The sequence below is a fragment of the Podarcis liolepis genome (assembly GCF_965112155.1).
Source record: "Podarcis liolepis genome assembly, chromosome: 5".
NCBI classification, from domain to species: domain Eukaryota; kingdom Metazoa; phylum Chordata; class Lepidosauria; order Squamata; family Lacertidae; genus Podarcis; species Podarcis liolepis.
In genome coordinates this window covers 38,260,998-38,280,429 of record NC_139556.1, presented here as the reverse complement: position 1 = coordinate 38,280,429, position 19,432 = coordinate 38,260,998, and the positions used below count along the sequence as shown (strand labels likewise).

Here is a 19,432-nt window from a genome sequence, read left to right as displayed (position 1 = left end):
GCGAAACGCCGCATAGATTGCCAGCAGTTCGCGGTCATACACCATATAGTTTTGCTCCGACTTGCTCAGCTTCCTCGAGAAAAAGGCACACAGCTTCCATTCCTGCTTGCTCCTCCCTGTCTGCAAAACAACCGGCCCAATGGCTCTGTCAGACGCGTCGGTGTCTAGCCTCAAGGGTTTCTCCAGATCAACGTGTAGGAGCTGCTCTTCCGAAGCGAATGCCTTCTTCAGTCTTTCAAACGATTGCTGAGCACTTTCTGTCCAGGCGAACTTCCTTTTGCTACTGAAACAATCTGTGATGGGTGCCGTTAAGTGGGCGAAATTCTTGATGAACTTCCTGTAGAAGTTGCTGAACCCTAGGAACCTCTGCACATCCTTCCGGGTTTTGGGGGCTTTCCATTCCAGCACTGCCTGCACCCTGCTTGGGTCCATAGCCAGTCCCTTGTCTGACAACTTGTACCCCAGAAACTTGACCTCTCTGGTGTGAAATTGGCATTTTTCCAGCTTGACCCACAACTGGTGCTTCTGCAGCCTCTTTAGCACTTCCCTGACGTCTCTGACATGTTGCTTCTCATTGTCTGAATAGATTAAGACGTCGTCCAAGAAGGCTACGCAGTTCTTGTACAGCAGGGGCCCCAACACGTGGTGCATGAATGCTTGAAAGCAGGCGGAGCCCGATTGTAATCCAAATGGCATGACTAAGTACTCAAAAGCCCCTAGGGGGTGAACATGGTGGTCTTCCATTCGTCTCCCTCCCTTACCCTGATCAAATTGTACACTCCCCTGAGGTCCAGTTTGGTGAAAATATTCCCCTGCCTCACCCGTGTTAAAATGTCGTCAATCCTGGGCATTGGGAAGGTCACGGGTTCTGATACCAAATTTAGGCCCCGGTAGTCCACGACCAGCCTGGGCTGATTCGTCCCTTTTTTGTCCACAAAGAACACCGGACTGCCCCCCACCGCCTTTGATTCTCTTATGAACCCCCTCTGCAGGTTCTTGTCAATAAACTGCCGTAACTCCTGCATCTCCCTGTCCGACATGGCATACAGCTGAGCCACCGGCAGCTGAGCCCCTGGGATTAAGTTGATTTGGCAGTCAAAGGGCCTATGGGGGTGTAGTCTGTCCGCCTCCTTCTCGCTGAAGACTTCCTTTAGGTCCGCATATGGTGGTGGCACCTCTCCCTTTGTTTCCACCGCCAGCCCAGCCACCCTGGCCACTGTCCTTCTTGGGGTTCCCCCCCCCCAGACAGTGTTCCAAACAGTAAGCTGACCCAAAGGTGACTGACCGCTGATGCCATGACACTACTGGATCATGTAGTGCCAGCCAGCTCATTCCCAGTATTATTGGGGGTCCTGCCAGTGTGGCCACGTGAAAGGCAATGGTCTCTGTGTGCCTGGAAACCCTCATTCGCATTGGCGGGGTCTGGTGTGTCACTTCCCCTCCCAGAAGTTCCCTGCCATCAATGGTGGTCACTTGCAACGGAAAATCCAGGGGTACCAAGTGTATTTGGTGCTCCAAAGCGAAGTCCCTGCTAAAGAAATTGCAGGAGCTGCCCGAATCCAGCGGCCCCTCAACCTTGACTGGGTGCCCATTCGGGAGTTCTAGCACCACTGCTATGGCTATCGCTGCCCTGGGGGGGGTCAGGCTGGGGCACTTCTATTGGTTGCTGGCCTGGCTGCTGGCCCCTTTGGTTGGCAGCCAGGCGCTGTCGTTTCCCTGTGCCTGCCCTTCGCCCCCCTTCTCCTCACAGCCAGCAGCCCCCACCATCCCTTGCCAGGCCTTTCTTTGAGGGCAGACCCTTGCAAAATGTCCCGGCCGTTGGCAGAGGAAACACTTCTTGGTGGTTTTCCAATCCTTCCCCTACCTCTTGTGACCTTCACTGGAGTTTGAAACCTCGCGTGCACGCGCGCCATCAATTTCCATTGGCTCAGCTGCCTGGGAAAGCTGTCTTGGTATTTCAGGAATGCGGTAGTCATGGCAACGTTCCCCTCTCACTTCGTGCTTCTCCTGAGCCCGCGCTTCCTGCCTCACTCCAATCACAAGCACAGCCTTGGTCAGCTGATCCATCGACTGCGTGCGGGGCGTGCGGGACAGCTCGTCCTTCACCGTTGGGGACAACCCCTCCTCAAACAACATTTGAATGGGCTCAGAGTCCAAATCCCACCCGAGACGGTGGATCAACATCGCAAAGCGTGACCAGTAGTCTCTAACTGACTGGCTCCCCTGCTTGCACCCCATCAGTTCTCGCCGAGTCACACTTTGCTGGACTTCACTGGAATACATCGCATCCATCGGCTGAAAGAATTTCTTAAGGTCCTTCAAGGCATGATTTTGCGTCGCCATAAGGGGCCTAATCCATTCCCTTGCCCCCTCCTCCAGATACCCCACAACGTAGGCCACCCGTTGCTCCTCGTTAGCAAAGTCATCATGCTGCAGTTCCAAAGCATACTCTATTTCCGTTCGGAACGCATTGTAGTCCTGGGGTTTCCCCCCAAACTTGTGTACCAGCTCCGGTACCTTCCTTGCGATGGGGGTGGGTCTGACCTGAGCATCCTGAGCTCGTCTTTCATCCAGCCGCACCGTCAGGAGAGCTACATGCTGTTCCAAATCTCGGTTTCTCTCTACCAGACCTTGCACTGCAGCTGCTTGCTCCATCTCTCCAGCTCCTCCTGTCTGGCTCATGGTGCTGCCTCTCTGGAGCTACACACAAGCAACGTCAAAGACTGACGGATTGCTGTAATGGGTTTAGGGGTTGCTCGTGCGTAAGTTGCCGCCACTCCTGGCTAGGTTAACTGGTTAACCCTTTCTGACTGAACAGCCTCCATCATCGTGACTGTCTCAGTCACTGGCAGAATCCATCAGTGGGCGTTTCTTAAACCTTTTCCAGCATAAATGTTGTTTGACGCCAAGTCTCCTCCTATTCTCCCTGCGCGGAAGTCTTCTGCACAGGGAGGGTGTGGGCAGCGGAGTACCCATACTCTCTCCGCTGGTCTCTGGCGAAGAGTCTTGGAGCTTCCTCACCGATTCCCCCATCTGCCCCCCTTCTTCACTGGTGTTACACTGATTTCCTTCCCCAGCAGATGGGCTGCCTCTCTCCCTGCTGGGACCCTCTCCTGCATCCCTTTGGAGCCTTCCCTCCGCCTCCAGCTCCGATGGCAGTTCCCTGACAGATACGTTCTATTTTCTGCCTCTTCCTCCTATTATTTAAACCATTTACGTTCCAAGATAACAATTTAAATTTCATTCTATATTTGTTGAAAAATTATAAAGTTAGTGGAAAGAGTTTAAATTATCTGCAGTGGTAAAGGAGAAGGGTTTTGTGATAGTTATTGGTCTGATTCTTTACCACTGGCGTAGTTCTTTATCCTTCCACCCTTTGCTGAGCTCTTTCTTCTTCTTCCGCCTCATCCAATAGCTCTCCCTTTCTTCCTTCCTCATTTCTTGCGTCGCTTTTCCCGCCTCCTAATTCTCCTCGATACCTCCTCCAAAACATATCTGCTTCCTCAAATGTCTCAAATCGTCTCCTTTTTCCTTTGAATTTGAAGGAAATTCCCACTGGGTATTCCCATCTGAAGGATATTGATTTGGCCTTTAGTGCTTTTGTTAGAAATTGGAATTGCTGTCTCTTTTTTAACAGCCTAGGTGGGACTTCTCGTAAAATTATTATTTCCTTTCCATCTATGGTTAATTTGTTCTTACTCTTTACTTGGAGGATCTTATCTTTCATCCAGTTCGATGTGAATACAATGATGCAGTCTGCCGGCCATTTGTTCATTTTTGCTTTCCTTGAGTTCACTCTGAAGATTTTCTCTGTCTGTTCTATTATGTCTTTTTCCTGTAAATGTAGCCACTTTGCTAAAGTTTCAGTCATCTTCTTCCAAATACCCTTCTTCTCCTCTTCTGGCACATTCCTGAATCTCAAGGTCTTCTTTTTAATCTCCATCTGTATCATTGCTAGTGCATCCCCAGTAGCTTCCTGGATTGCTTTTTGTTCCTCCATCTCCTTTTTCAATTTGTCCATTTCTTTTCTTTGTTCCCTTTGTTCTTTGCTAATTTTCTTCACCATCTCATCCATTTGTTGATTCTTATTCTTAATTTCTTGTACTTTCTTATCTGTCTCTTTCATTCCTTCTAAGACTTCTGTTAATTTTTCCTTTATTTCTCCATTTTCTTTTTCATTTTTTAATTGTGTTTTCTAATTTTTCTAATTTCCCATCAATTGTATTGATTTTTTTCTTCCAGCTCTCTTCTCAATCCTCCCACGTCCAGTTTCAAACTAATAATAAGCTCCCTCAAATCCATTTCTTCAAGGCCTGAGTTTCTTCTTAATTGTTGCTGTTGACTTCCAGTTCCAGTCTGTTTTTTAATTGCATGAGACATTTTGCGTTCTCTTTTTCGACCACCAGATGTCCTTCTATTGTTCCAATTTTCCTTTATTACTGCTTTTCCTACTTTGTCCACTGGGTGTCACTGTGTTCTTATTTGCTCTGCTTGCTAGCTTCTGCCCTCATTTAATCTTCTCTTTCACTATTTTGTCTTCGTCACTTCCTCCTTCTTCCTCCTTCTTGATGATTACTCAGCGTCTTCAGACATTCGACGCCATCCTATCTTACCTGTGAAATTTTCCCCACAGCGTTCCTTATTCCTTTGTCCTTATCTTTCCTTCAAGGACATTCAGTTTCAAAGCAGCTGCTTTCCTCCACCCAGCTCCAACAACAGGCAGCCTGCACCGCTTTGCACTTTGTAGTAAGTCCGTTTCAGATAGTGTGCTTTTCAAATAGTTTAATTGCAATCTGAGTGATTTCTTTACACTCTCTCCGTATTTTTTTCTGTTCTTCTGTCTTCCCTTTACTTTTGTGGTAGCATTACTTCTCCTCCGCTATTTTTACTCTTTATCTTGTTTTGAGTTGTTTTGGGTTTACTCGCTCCGTGAGGGATTCCCCACCCCGAGTTCCTTCCCCCCCTTGTCTAATTTCCTTTTAGGTTTTGTTACTGCTGCTACCACTTTACGTTTATTTTAATATAGAAATAGAGATTTTACCATCTTGTCGCTGCTTCAGTAATGTGAGGCTTTTCACCGGTCTGCTTGCTGTTCTTCTCTGTGCCTGGATCCCCCCCACCTCAGCTGTTTTTTCTTCAGTGAGGGGTGCCAGGGCTCCAAAAGGACACTGCCGAAGTTCCTTTGACTTCAGGTTCCTTCCAAGTCTTTTCAGGGGTCGTTTAGCCTAATGTTGCCCCTCACAGTACCGGTGTATGCTCCGACCTTCTTACTGCAGTCAGAGCTCACACTGTTGCAGCTGTGATAAAAGTGAAAGTCGACTGGGGGCCAGCCTACCACTTCCATTCCCTCTCATCTTCCTCCAGTATCTGCCATGCTAGAGCTAGACCCAACAGTGCCAAGTGAGTCATGACACCAGACAGCATTCCCTCCTAACCCCAGTACTTTTTAAAAGTCTTACTGCACCCTTCAGACACCAATTCTAGCTGGGAACAGACCATTATTTTTAGCAAGTCTGCTAAAAAAATTATTGATTGTACTTCAGCAGTGTATAACACTGTTAAATGAACAACTTAAGAATGCAAGCTATTAAAATGCAAGACCAAAGCTATGTCACCGAAAAATAAATTAAAAAGAGACATGGAAGAAAGTATTTTTGCTTACCTGTTGCTGTGCATCAGTAGCGACCAGATCTCAAATAGACACAGCAGAAGACCTTTGTGTCAGGGAGTGAGCAGAGGAGTGGTGGAGACAGCCTCCACCTCCTGACCTGATGGGAGAGGCGGAGCAACACCTTGCTGACCTGTTCTTAGAAAACATTCCAGACCTTCCATTTCCCAGAACCCAGCAAGCTTTAAAAGTAGGAGAGAAAGAACTCAGAGGGCACTTAGCAGCCCCCGTACAGCAGGTGATTATGATGGCGAATGAGGAAGTGGGAGAGAAGGGGGGTGCAGATTAACAGAGGACAACACCATTACCCAAGAGGCTGGGTTCTAGAGCCTCTCTGTGTTTGAAATGAAAAAGGACTGTAAGAAACTTTTCCTTGTCTTTATACAGTCAACAAAGATCTTGCTATAGGTTTCGAGCAATTGATATGTAAATAAACTATATTGTTGTGTATTTCTTTGTACACTTAAAGAATACAACCAATCAAGGTAGTCTACAATAGATTCCTAGACTGTTTTCATAAATTTGTGTGTGGTTTCGTAAAAATATATTATTATTTTATCTTGAAACATTTTTATATTTTTCTGTTTTTTCAAATACAATCTGTTTTCACCAATATTTTGCATACTTTGCAAATTAATAAGTAAATGATATTGGAACTCGTATACAATCATTTCAAGAAATCAATCCTTAATTCATGTTCTCTATCCTAGTAATGGCCAAACTGTGTAAGCTAATGAGAAACTGCAATGTGCAAATTAAAACTTAACTATCACTTCAGATATAATGAATAAAAAATCACTTGATGTTTGAAGTTTAAGAACTTGAAATTGAAAAGTTTCTCTTTATTTCTTCTTTTGCATGACCCTATTTAAGAATATTTTCTTTTGGTTTCACTGGCATATTATGATTGTCAGTTTCTACACCTGTAGACGCATATCGCATGTAGCTGGGCAACTACACCAGCACTAACTCAGAGCGACAAAGCTCCTGTGAGTGGCAGCGTGTCATATACCATTTATTGCTGTATTGTTTTTCATTTACTGTAACTTTCCTGTCACTTTCTGAAAATTAAAAAAATATTCACACACATTAAACATTCATTTGAACATCAAATGGCCTCTAAATTTTGAAATAAGGAAAAATATGCTTTAAAGCTCACCTGGGCCAAGTGGATTATGTTTTTTTACAGAACCATAATCAGGAATAATTCCAAAATACGCATCTATTTGGGTCTGTGGGGGGAAAATAAGTATGGAAATGTTTTTAAGAATTGAACTAGCAAAAAGATCACAAGCATTAGAGCAATACAATATCCTAATACCTTGAGAAATTGAAATGGATATTGTGGTCGTGAGTTTCATGCCAATTTGCATTTTTTTTAAAAAAAATATATATATACTATTGTAAGCATCATTCCGTGATTAATAAGCACAGGATACCTTTGCCCAGCAGCGCTGTGGCCCACAGATTGCGGAAAAACTTTGCCCAGTATCTTGTTTGTGTAGTGGGCTCATGGGGGAAAACTGTCCCATGAGCCCTTGCAAAGAAGAGTGGAAAGCCTATATAAGGCTGCTGCCTATGATACTCAAGGCCAATTTGCCATGAAAGCTTCCTACCCACCCACACTGGGGTTAGAGCATTCACTGAGCAATTTGGGTCACTGGTTGAGAGGGCAAGCAAATAATCTTAAATAACTCAACCTGATTGGCACTTGCTTTACCTCTGTGAAATTATGGCCTTCCTTTGTTAGGTGAAGAATGTTGTTTGTATGAGGGCATGAATATCACTGGGCAGAATCAACACAGTATAAGGGGGGGCGCTATAAGGGACCTGAGGGGATGATTGATCATGACACCCACAAGCTTAGTGTTGGGGTATCTGCCCAGAAAGAATCTGCACCCTGGTCGCCCAGAGAGACCTTACTTGCCTAGCTTGCATCCCAAGAAGAATCTGAACCACACTGTCTGACTCTCATGTAACACGTTTGGGGTGATCCAAACCCAGCAGATCCATTCTATCAACATGGGGCTTGTGGAATATCCTGGGATCCAATGCCATGCCAACCCTTACCCTGTCTGCTGCTGTCTGATTTTATCCCATCACCATTGTACAATCTTGTTATTTTGCTGCTTATTTCAGACATTATTATTTTTTTGTTGCTTGATGCCCATCTTGTGAATTTCTTGAAATTAAAAGATGGGCTATAAAGATTACAAATAAATAACAAGTTAAGTTGTAATGTCCTATTTTTCATCTGTTACAATTAAAGCTACAAGATCACTGTGTTCTGATGTATAGGGAGTGGCTGCTCTGTACAGCTCCAAACACTGCTAGATGTCAGGCACAGAATGTCCTCCCCTCCATTTGGGAACTTCACAGATAAGAATTGATGAGCAGCTGATAGGTTTATAGTCCTTTGATTACAACATCATGTTGCAAGCAAAAATATACAGCAAGGAGGAAAGTTGGCTACTCTGAATCCTCCTTCCAACTTCCAAAGCATTCAAGGCACCAATGGGAAGTCCCCCCCCCCTCTGTCTCCTTTGCTCTCTGATACGTTCAAACCTCCGAGTCCATGGGGGGGTCCCCCACACTCTCAATTGATGTCTTGACTAGCTGTCCCCTCCCTTCTGGTTCCCTTGTCATTATTTCACAACTGGGTAACTCCTCCCTAAGCTGTTCAGCTTCTGTCTCTCTCTCTGCTTCTGAACACACTGTGGACAAGGGGAATGACTCTTCCGCCTCCAGCTCTCCATCAGAGAAAAGCTGGTCTGTCATAGAATGCATCCCACAGTCCTCGTCTTCAGACCATTCCCTGACTCTAGACTACAAGAGCAATTTCCCGCCATGTTCTGCCTCCATGGACAGAGGCAATAAAGCTTCTGAACGCAAGTTGCTCTTGAGCTCACGTCCTGCTTGAGGGTTTAGCCACCTGACTGGCTACTGTGAGAACAGGGCACTGGACTAGCTGGGCCATTGACCTGATCCAGCAGGTTCTTCTTAGGCTCTTAACTGCCCTCATCCCTGACCCTTCGACAGGCAAACTGAGATGAATGGGAGTTGGAATCCGACACCATCTGAAGGGCCACCAGTTTTCTACCCCGTGAGATATCAACAGATAAAGAAAACAACAAAAGCCATATAGTTTATCCCTTCTGTAATATACCAGGGTCTCTTCCACAAAGATTCTTCTCCATTCTGGCTCAAACATGTACAGACATCATCACTCAGTTACACATTTAGGTCTCCAATGCTATACATACATAACTTGAAGCATGTACTATCAAACTCCATCATGTTAGTTACTCAATATGCAATCCAAAGCGTGGTTAATTTATCTTTAAATATTAGAATAAAATATATTGCTGTTGTGGGGACTGGAGTATGGTATTTTGCCAATATGTTTAGCAAAATAAAGAGTCAACATACCACGTTTAAGTTATTTGGATTGCGTCCGGAGCCAAGGAACATAAATTGGATGCAAATCTCGTCCATTACTGGATAGCTACAAAACTTATAAACTTCTCCTTACGCTGATTCAGAAAATCCCTTGTCCTACCATAGGTAAGCATGCCACCGAAAACTATTCCCTTATCCTTCTAAATCAAACACTCTTGTATTCTTTAGTAATAGCCATTTCTTTAATCAACTAATACACGCTGTTTCATAGTATATTTTAGATCTGGCAGTGAGAATTCGCCTCTTTCTTTTACATCTATTAAAATTTTATATTTAATCCTTGGCTTTTCCCAGGCACCAAAATTTTTTTCAACCAATGAAACCAGCATTGCTCAGAATGATGCTCCTTCCTTCTACCTCATAGTCCTCAGACTCCTCCTGCCGTCTACGGTGGCTTCTAAGGAAATCCCTTTGTGTCTGTTTAGCTTTCTGCTTTGAGACCCAAAGGCCACGCCTGGGGGAAGGAGGGGGCTCTAGTATACTCTCCAGAGACACCATGCCACTGGCCTGCTGTACAGTTTCTAATACATCTGACCCCTGTCTCTGTTCAGGGCTGGAGCACCTGCTATCTCACTCCTGTTCTTCATCACCCATTATTTCCAAGCTCCTTTCTTCTTCTGGGGTGTGTTCAGTTTCAGATCACCATGGTCTTGGTTTCATACTCCTTTCCTCTTCTTCCTCTCTATAAGCCACTTACACTGGCAGTTCCCACCACTCCTCCTCATCTGCCAAGTCCCTGACAGTGGCCCATCTAGTTCATCATCCTGTTCTGACAGTGGACAAACAGATGCCGTTGGGATGCATGTAAAAATCTTATCTTATTTCCTTCTTGTGCCATAGAAAATTGTCTTTGTGAGAAGAATTCTGCAAGGGGGAGTCATTTCTTCCATCAGATTCTCAAAAGGGCCTATGATCCCCTCCGCTCAAAGGTTAAGACCTCTAATCTACAAGGATCTCCGTCAAATGAGAACAGGTAATATCTATTTTGTGCCTAAAAGATGAGGCCTTTGCAGAGAGAAATGTGCTTTTGCAATGCATGATCAAGCAATTCTGCCATCAATTGTGTCAGTGCAAACAGGTAGATTTAGAATCATAGAATCATAGAATCATAGAGTTGGAAGAGACCACAAGGGCCATCGAGTCCAACCCCCTGCCAAGCAGGAAACACCATCAGAGCCCTCCTGACATATGGTTGTCAAGCCTCTACTTAAAGACCTCCAAAGTAGGAGACTCCACCACACTCCTTAGCAGCAAATTCCACTGTCGAACAGCTCTTACTGTCAGTAAGTTCTTTCTAATGTTTAGGTGGAATCTTCTTTCTTGTAGTTTGGATCCATTGCTCCGTGTCCGCTTCTCTGGAGCAGCAGAAAACAACCTTTCTCCCTCCTCTATGTGACATCCTTTTATACATTTGAACACGGCTATCATATCACCCCTTAACCTCCTCTTCTCCAGGCTAAACATGCCCAGCTCCCTTAGCCGTTCCTCATAAGGCATCGTTTCCAGGCCTTTGACCATTTTGGTTGGCCTCCTCTGGACACGTTCCAGTTTGTCAGTGTCCTTCTTGAATTGTGGTGCCCAGAACTGGACACAGTACTCCAGGTGAGGTCTGACCAGAGCAGAATACAGTGGCACTATTACTTCCCTTGATCTAGATGCTATACCCCTATTGATGCAGCCCAGAATTGCATTGGCTTTTTTAGCTGCCACGTCACACTGTTGGCTCATGTCAAGTTTGTGGTCAACCAAGACTCCTAGATCCTTTTCACATGTACTGCTCTCAAGCCAGGTGTCACCCATCTTGTATTTGTGCCTCTCATTTTTTTTGCCCAAGTGCAATACTTTACATTTCTCCCTGTTAAAATTCATCTTGTTTGTTTTTGCCCAGTTCTCTAATCTGTCAAGGTCGTTTTGAAGTGTGATCCTGTCCTCTGGGGTATTAGCCACCCCTCCCAGTTTGGTGTCATCTGCAAATTTGATCAGGATGCCCTTGAGTCCATCATCCAAGTCGTTGATAAAGATGTTGAATAAGACCGGGCCCAAGACAGAACCCTGTGGCACCCCACTAGTCACTCTTCTCCAGGATGAAGAGGAACCATTGATGAGCACCTTTTGGGTTCGGTCAGTCAGCCGAACAAATCCACTGAGTGGTAGCAGAGTCAAGACCGCATTTTACCAGCTTCTGTACAAGAATATCATGGGGCACCTTGTCAAATGCCTTGCTGAAATCAAGGTAGGCTACATCCACTGCGTTCCCTTCATCTACCAGGCTTGTAATTCTGTCAAAAAACGAGATCAGGTTAGTCTGACATGACTTATTTTTCAGAAATCCATGCTGACTATTGGTGATCACAGCATTCCTTTCTAGGTGCTCACAGACTGTTTGCTTAATGATCTGCTCCAGAATCTTCCCTGGTATTGATGTCAGACTGACTGGGCGGTAATTATTTGGGTCCTCTCTTTTCCCCTTTTTGAAAATAGGGACAACATTTGCCCTCCTCCAGTCTGCCGGGACTTTGCCTGTTCTCCAGGAATTCTCAAAGATGACTGCCAGCGGTTCTGAGATCACATCTGCCAGTTCTTTTAATACTCTTGGATGCAGTTCATCTGGCCCTGGAGACTTGAATACATCGAAACTAGCCAAGTATTTTTGTACTATCTCCTTAGTTATTCTGGGCTGTGTTTCCTTTGCTGAAACATTTGCTCCAAATTCTTCAGGTCGGGCATTGTTTTCTTTATCGGAGAAGACTGAGGCAAAGAAGGCATTGAGGAGTTCAGCCCTTTCTGTGTCCCCTGTTTGCATTTCACCATCTTCTCCTCTGAGTGACCCCATTGTTTCTTTGTTCTTCCTTTTGCTACGAACATACCCATAAAAACCCCACCTGGACCAAGTGGATCATGTTTTTTACAGAAGTAAAATCTGGAAGAATTCCAGTATACACATCTGCTCAACTCTGGATTAGAGGGAAATAATAAGAATGTAAATATCTTTTAGAATCATCTCTGATTATACTGAGGAAGGAGAGAGATGAATTGCACTATAAAAACATCACCAGCATCAGAGCAATACAACATACATATACCTTGAGAAAGGGAAAGGGATATTACATAGGAAAACATCCATCTCAGGAAAAATGTGATTGTGAGTTTCCTCGTCCTAATCCTCCTACTCTTCACTGTTCTGTTCTACTTCTGTTTGTATGAGGGTAGAAATGGAATTCAGCCGGGTCAGCACAATATAGGGGGTGTCCTGAGGCAATAATTATCCACAGCCACCTGCAAGCTCAGTGTTAGGTATCAGCCTGGTAGGAATCTGCACCATGGTTGCACAGTGAGGCCTTGTTTGTTGGGCTTTCACCCCACCAAACAGGTTTGGGGTGGTCCAAACCCAGCAGACCCATTCCATCAATATGGGGCTTGTGCAATGATGAACTGATACTGGGACCCAAGGTCATGCCAACTCTTACCCTGTCTGCTGCTGTCAATAAAAATTTGGCTAGATTTTATACCATTGCCATTGTACAGTCTTGTTATTTTACTGCACTCAAAACAAGAAAAGCCAGAGAGAACAACAAAAACCATATAGTTTATCCATTAGGTAATGTACTAGGGTCTCTTTCACAAAGATTCTTCTCAATTCCTCTCAATTCTAGCTGCAACATGTAGAGACCTGGTCACTCAATTGCACATTTAAGGCTCCAATCCTATACATGCATAACCTTGAAGCATGTACTATTGAACTCCATCATATTAGTTACTCAATAGTCATGCTTTGGATTGCATGGTTAATTTATCTTTATCTATTAGAATAAAATATATTGCTGTTTTGTCAATATATTTAGCAACATACCATGTTTAAGTTATTTAGATTGCATCCAGCGATTAGGAAAATACCTTGGATACAAAATTGATCTATTACAGGATAGCTGCACAGCTTGGCATTCAGTTTTTTTCAGTTTATTACTAAGAACGACAAATTCTTTCTTCCCCCATATGAGCTGTAAAATAAACACACAGAGAGATCTTGGTGAGTCTCTTTAGGATTAATTTCCTAAGGAAGTACCAGTTATTCATGCAAGACCCAAGGCAGTGATTCAACTTAAATATTTTATTGAGGCTTTATTATTGAGAATGGGGAAAACATGGAAATGGGTGTGATTTATATACACTTCTGCTCCCCCCGCCCCCTAGTGCATGATTGGCTGTTTTGTGCCAAGCAGTGAATCACAATGCAGACCTCAAAAGTCTGGTCTGCATGGTGATGCAGACTCAAGCTCAGAGCAGGAGACACCAAGGAACATACATAACATCTTGCACGACCCCCCCCCCCCAAGCTTGAGGAATGAAGTGCCCATATCACTGAGCTGATTATACACACAAGAAAAACCTATGAGAAATACCTACTCTGATAAATCCATCAGGAAGAATGAAAAATAGCACAACAGGTCCACTGGTGTCCACAAATGTGTAGGAAGGAGCCAAAGCCATGAAGAGCTTGACTTTCTGAGCAACCTGTGGCCTGAGTGAAAAGGCAATTAAACCTGCCAAAGAGAAAGAATTCCAGAATTCAGCAGCTTTTCCAGATATACCAGAGCCAATATGCACACTGAATCTTTGGGTCTCTCATACTGCGGAATGGTCTTATCCTAGTGGAAGAGCACATTCATGTGTGCTCAATCCAGGTGTCTCAAGGTAGGGCTGAGAAAGACTCCCATCGGATACCCAGGAAAGCTGTTGCCAGTAAGTGTTGACAATGCTGAGCTGGAGGGACCAACCGTCTGACTTAGTACTACAGCTCTCTATCTTCCTATATACTTGTCTGCCACTAGTTTGGAGAGGCCTCAAAACCAGAGACCTCAAAACCAACACCAAAAAACAGCACTTCAGTCGCTGCTTGTTCTTTCAGTCTGAATTATTAGATCGGAACTATATCTGTGATGTGAATTTTGGAGTGTAAGAAGGTTTTAAAATTAAGGGCTCAGGCACTAAATGGATTCCATTTGTGTCATATTACTTACCAAGTGTCCCACCCTGAGACACGCTGAGAAAATACAACCCTTCTTGCTTGGTTTTCTGCAGGATGAAATTTATTGTTGTTGGAATATCATATATCACAATTTCATGGAAGCTGTAAGACATTATACGAACAAAATGCAAGTGATGTTTTCTCCCCTTAGCCTCATGTTGCATTAGTAGCGCACACTATTAGAGGTGTGTATGGACTCTGCCCCAAATAATGAGGTGAATTGGGGTGATTTGGGCTGTGATCTCCCATTCCTAAAAGGGTTTGTGCCTTTAAAGAGAATGTTAAGTGATTTAAACGTGTGGCTGTCCACCCACCGCTGCCCCATTGACATCTTTGTATTGCTCCAGGTGAACCAAGACCCAGGCAATCTAGAGCTTCATCTACACATTCCCAGCAAATCCCAGATTGGCCCGATTCAGTTCAGGATCTAGGATTCATCCAGAGTGAATGCACAGTCCTAGCTATTATCCTTAGCTACATCTCAGAGCTCCACAAATTCAGCCTGCATGAATATAAAGACATGCATTTTGTCATGTTGATGTAGGCTCTAAAAATAATAAGAAAAGGGACCATAATCCACCATGTCCCATCTTTTGGAAGTCTTTCCAGGACTGAAGCACTTCTGACTCAACAGAAGGAAAAAAGATATGTTGGTATCAGTTATACTGCAGAGACAGTAATTATTACAATTATCTCAACTATCCAAGCTACAAGTTGTGCTTTATACCTGAAATTCCAAAATTCTTCTTGGTCAATTGACAGAGTCTTGTGTCTTCTAGACCAGCTGGTCCCTCTAGTATTTATTATCCAAACATCATAGCCAGCATCTGCTAGAGCAAATCCTAGGCTATTGTTGGGAAGATTTGCAATCCAGATCCTACCTTCACTCAAAACACCATGTACCAGTAAAACAACTGGCCTAGGACCTGGGGGGAAACAAGAAAAAGGGCATTAGATAATATTGTAGACAATCTACCTTTAAGATAATTTCTGTTCACTTCGTTAACATTGTGCGTTGTGATGATCTTCTCTAGTCCAGAATAGATACAATTATGTATATGACAGAGATAATTGCTTCTAACTAGGTGATGTGCCATGGCTGTCCCACCTTTCGGCACTATTTAACAATAGTTTGGCTGGCCCTATTGATATGCAGAATGAGGCAGTTGCTTCAGGTAGCAGAGGATTTGGAGTGGGAAGTCGGAAGACAGAGCTTCGTAATGACCATGTTACATGCCCTGCTGCTTCCAACCCTTATATCCTAAGATAAATGAATGATGTTGTCCCTTGGCTTATCTGAATGGCTTCTGTACATGGAATGGATTGGAGAGGGCTGTTGGCCTTCTCATCAAGCAGTGAAATGTCTTGAGCAGGGCCTGACTCAATGGCGTAAATAAATCCATGCCACCTCATTGTGAATGGCTCAGAAATAAGGAAGGGAAAGACAAAGGTGTTTAGCTGAGCTCAGAGAGGAGAAATTGGGCAGAAGATGGTACCCCTTTTCTGAATTAAATCACCATTTATGCACCCACAAAAGCTTAATCCAAGCACTTCATTCTTACTCAACATCACACAGAGACATAGACAAAAGAGCTTCAAATGTCTTTCTGGAAAATGAACTAATTCTAGTTAAAGTTCAACATTACCAGAAAGAAACGTTTGTCCAATTGCAAAATGAAGTAGTTTAGTTAATATTTGGTTCAGAGTTCAATTCACATTATCCTTGGCAATTTCACATAGCTTTCAGATGTTATAAGCTGCTGTGCTGCCATATAAAATATAGGTAAGAAGACTTAAGATCACATCAAAACACACACAGTAGGATATGTCTTATTGTCTTCAATCATTCCGAACCTTAAAGTCCAAAGAGTCTAAAGCATAAAAGAGAATGGACTTGAATATGAATTAGAATTTTTTGAAAAATATTACCCCCAAATGAAGTTAATTCACATTCAGTTCATCCAGCAATTATGGCAACTACTGTCAGGTGTAGTTAAAAGATTTTTGAACTAATTTAGTGAACTTCACTTAACTGAGCTAGTTAATTCTGAGCATTTTAAGCAAATATTTGTTTTCTCCGGGCTATGTGCATTCCTATAAAAATTACCTGTCTTCCCAGAACTGTGCATTCCATAAGGAATTCTGTTTGCTTGCAAGTAGTAGCCATCCTCTGTCAGGATTTCATGCTCTTCACTGGGGTATCCCCAATATTGGATTATTTCATTCTGCAAGAACGAAGAAATTCTCAGCAAATTGAGACCTTTATTCTAAATCTAGATGTGCTAAATGGGATTTTAGGTACAATGGTGATGAGGAGAAGAGAAAAAAGTTCTGGATCCTGCCTTCCTCCCCCCCCCCCCCCTTGCTGGCTGTAATGAACAGAAGCAACCAGGAGGAGCTATCGGCTAACAATGTTTTAAGCATTAAACAGAAACTGTCATTTGGCCTTGGGGTCTGCTAAATTCATCCATTATAATCCATCAGGCCTGGAAATCCTTCTGTGAAAAGCAAATGCTTTGGAATATCACTTGAAAGAAATATGTACAAATTATTATTTTCTATCAATAGCCTGTTGTTTTCAAATGCATTTGAACAAGCAACTCACAATAGTCATGAATTCTTGGGGATTCAAGTACCGTTTCCTTAGGAATTCTTCTGACTCTGTTGTCTGTTGGTTTAAGCACACCACTACCCAAAACAGCCACATCGCTGACCTGTGTAAAACAATATCTGTTGCTTCAAACTCCTTAGCAAAGATTGGAAGCCTTTCTTAAAATAGTTCTTTTAAAAGATCTGTGGTTTTCTTCCAGCCAGGAACACAATGGAGGTGGTTTTGGCACCTCTCAGGTAACAGTAAGAACTCTGCGTCCAGGGCTGCTGTATACCAGCTCTGTTTGCTACACCAGCAGAAACACAACCTGGCTGTGCACTGTCTCTCCAGAGTGGTAAATGCTCTGCTTATCTCCCGCTTGGACTACTGGTATGGCTCTACGTGGGGTACTTTGAAGATGACTCAGAAATGATAACTAATCCAGAATCCAGCAGCCAGATTGGTAATTAGGAAAAGCCACCACGACCATATAAAACCAGTCCCACAGAATCTACCCTGACTCACAGTACATTTCTGAGTACAATTCAAAGTGTTCGTGCTGATCTTTAAAGCCCTAAACATATTCAGCCACTGCTGGGAGAAGTGTAGTTACAAGGAACCAGTATAAGTATATAAGTATACATTATATACATGTATATAAGTATACATTTATTCAGTTTGTGATTCCCCCATGGTTGCATCAGTTCTTTGCCCGCAGATTTTGTGCAAGTAGCCTTAATTTCTGGATGTGTAACTCTGTTAAATGCAAGCTATTGAAATGTAAGACCAAAGTATGTCACCAAAAAAGAAATGAAAAAGATAAATGGAAGAAAAGATTTTTCCTTACCTGCTCCTGTTCATCAATAGCAACCACATCTCTAATACACACTGAAGAAGACCTAGTCAAAATAAAAAAATTCCTTCCAGTAGCACCTTAAAGACCGACTAAGTTAGTTCTTGGTATGAGCTTTCGTGTGCATGCACACGTCTTCAGTGTATCTGAAGAAGTGTGCCTGCACACGAAAGCTCATACCAAGAACTAACTTAGTTGGTCTTTAAGGTGCTACTGGAAGGATTTTTTTTATTTTGACTATGGCAGACCAACACAGCTACCTATCTGTAACTGAAGAAGACCTAGTTTATAATAAACTGCAGAGAATATGATCACTTTCATCAGCTACTATATAATTATGCAGCACGTGTCTTTCTGCATTGTTAATTATGAAACAGACGCAGAGCAAGCAAAAGGGTTATGACAAAAGGATTACCACACACCCATCATGGCAAGTCTGTACAAAACATTGAAATGTACATTGCACTTCCTTGCATTTTTTTAATAAAAAATGTAACGCACCTGAAGATTTATTTTTAAATTAGTGATATATAATTTGTATATCTACATTTATTTAGTTTTGTCCTGTGTGCGTCGCCATCATTATTTTGTATCCATGTACACCTGTAAGTTGTACTCAAACTAAACCCATTGAAATGAAATGAAAGTTATTCGTATCCCTGAGTGGGTCTACTCTGAGATGCAGAGCAAACAAAATGGTTAAGACAGAAGGATTATCACATACCCATCATGGCAAGTCTCTACAAAGCATTGAAATGTACATAATACTGTTGAATGGTCTCTTTAAATTTGAAGGTTCATTATTGTTCCACAAGATGTGTATGTCTTTAAGGGCCAGAGCAAATAACATGACCTAGTTTTACAGCTGTGAAGCAGTATAGCAGGTGCTGTTAAGTTGTGTTAATTAAGCTGTGTCAGCAACTGAGTATAGTATATAAAGAGCAGCACCTGGGGGTTGGGTTGGTGGATGGGTCATGCTTATTGATATGTTTAGTGTAAAAGGAGTTTGCTTTTGTTATTACAGTGGTACCTCGGGTTACATATGCTTCAGGTTACACACTCCGCTAACCCAGAAATAGTGCTTCAGGTTAAGAACTTTGCTTCAGGATAAGAACAGAAATCGTGCTCCGGCGGCGCGGCGGCAGCAGGAGGCCCCATTAGCTAAAGTGGTGCTTCAGGTTAAGAACAGACCTCCGGAACGAATTAAGTACTTAACCCGAGGTACCACTGTAAAACCTAGCTAAAGTTATTTTGTGTTCCTTGTAATGTGTGGCCTCCCCAGCAAGCTCTCTGCAGTGCAACTAATCTGCAAATAGCCAACAAATACTTCCTTTCATTTTTTTTAAAAAAAGTATAACCCACCTGGAGATCTTTATATTAAGTGGTATATAATTTTATGTCTACATTTTTTTGTGTCCTTTGTGCATCGGCATCATTATTTTGTATCCACGTAAGTTGTACACACACTAAACCCATTGAAATGAACAGGGCTAAGTTATTCGCACCCCTTAGTGGGTCTACTCTGAGTATAACTTGTCGGATTTGCGTTCGACCGAACAACTCCTCTGGTTGAGCCTTCCAAATCTCCTCCTCCGATGATTAACAACCTGAGCCTTTGATAAGGCTCCAGGCACATTCCCCATTATGCAGAGTATACAGCAGCATGCGGAAGGATGAGATAGTATGAGTTACATGGCTAAAGAGATTTATTACTAACTACGCAGACAGAAAAGCAATATACATGCTCTCTCTGTGAAAGGCAGAAAGCAACTGAAACAAACAAAGGAACAGGAAACCAGTAACATCACATCTGCCTCCCGTCTCCCATGAGACTTC

The 19,432-nt window shown here is 43.1% G+C and overlaps 1 protein-coding gene across 1 annotated transcript in view; it reads right to left on the bottom strand.

Annotated features, from left to right (window-relative positions):
* The window catches only part of LOC310707870 (lysosomal acid lipase/cholesteryl ester hydrolase-like), a 40,310-nt gene extending 22,668 nt beyond the window's left edge, over positions 1-17,642 (bottom strand). The window contains exons 1-9 of the mRNA XM_083505325.1: positions 17,591-17,642; positions 16,759-16,867; positions 16,261-16,378; positions 14,881-15,079; positions 14,146-14,255; positions 13,532-13,668; positions 12,991-13,125; positions 6,828-6,900; positions 5,663-5,714 (exon numbers count right to left, since the gene is read on the bottom strand). Of these exons, the coding sequence (XP_083361451.1) occupies positions 5,663-5,714; positions 6,828-6,900; positions 12,991-13,125; positions 13,532-13,668; positions 14,146-14,255; positions 14,881-15,079; positions 16,261-16,378; positions 16,759-16,867; positions 17,591-17,619 (962 nt within the window). The 5' untranslated portion in view covers positions 17,620-17,642. The remainder of the gene's footprint in view (positions 1-5,662; positions 5,715-6,827; positions 6,901-12,990; positions 13,126-13,531; positions 13,669-14,145; positions 14,256-14,880; positions 15,080-16,260; positions 16,379-16,758; positions 16,868-17,590) is intronic.
* Positions 17,643-19,432: the final 1,790 nt, after the last annotated feature.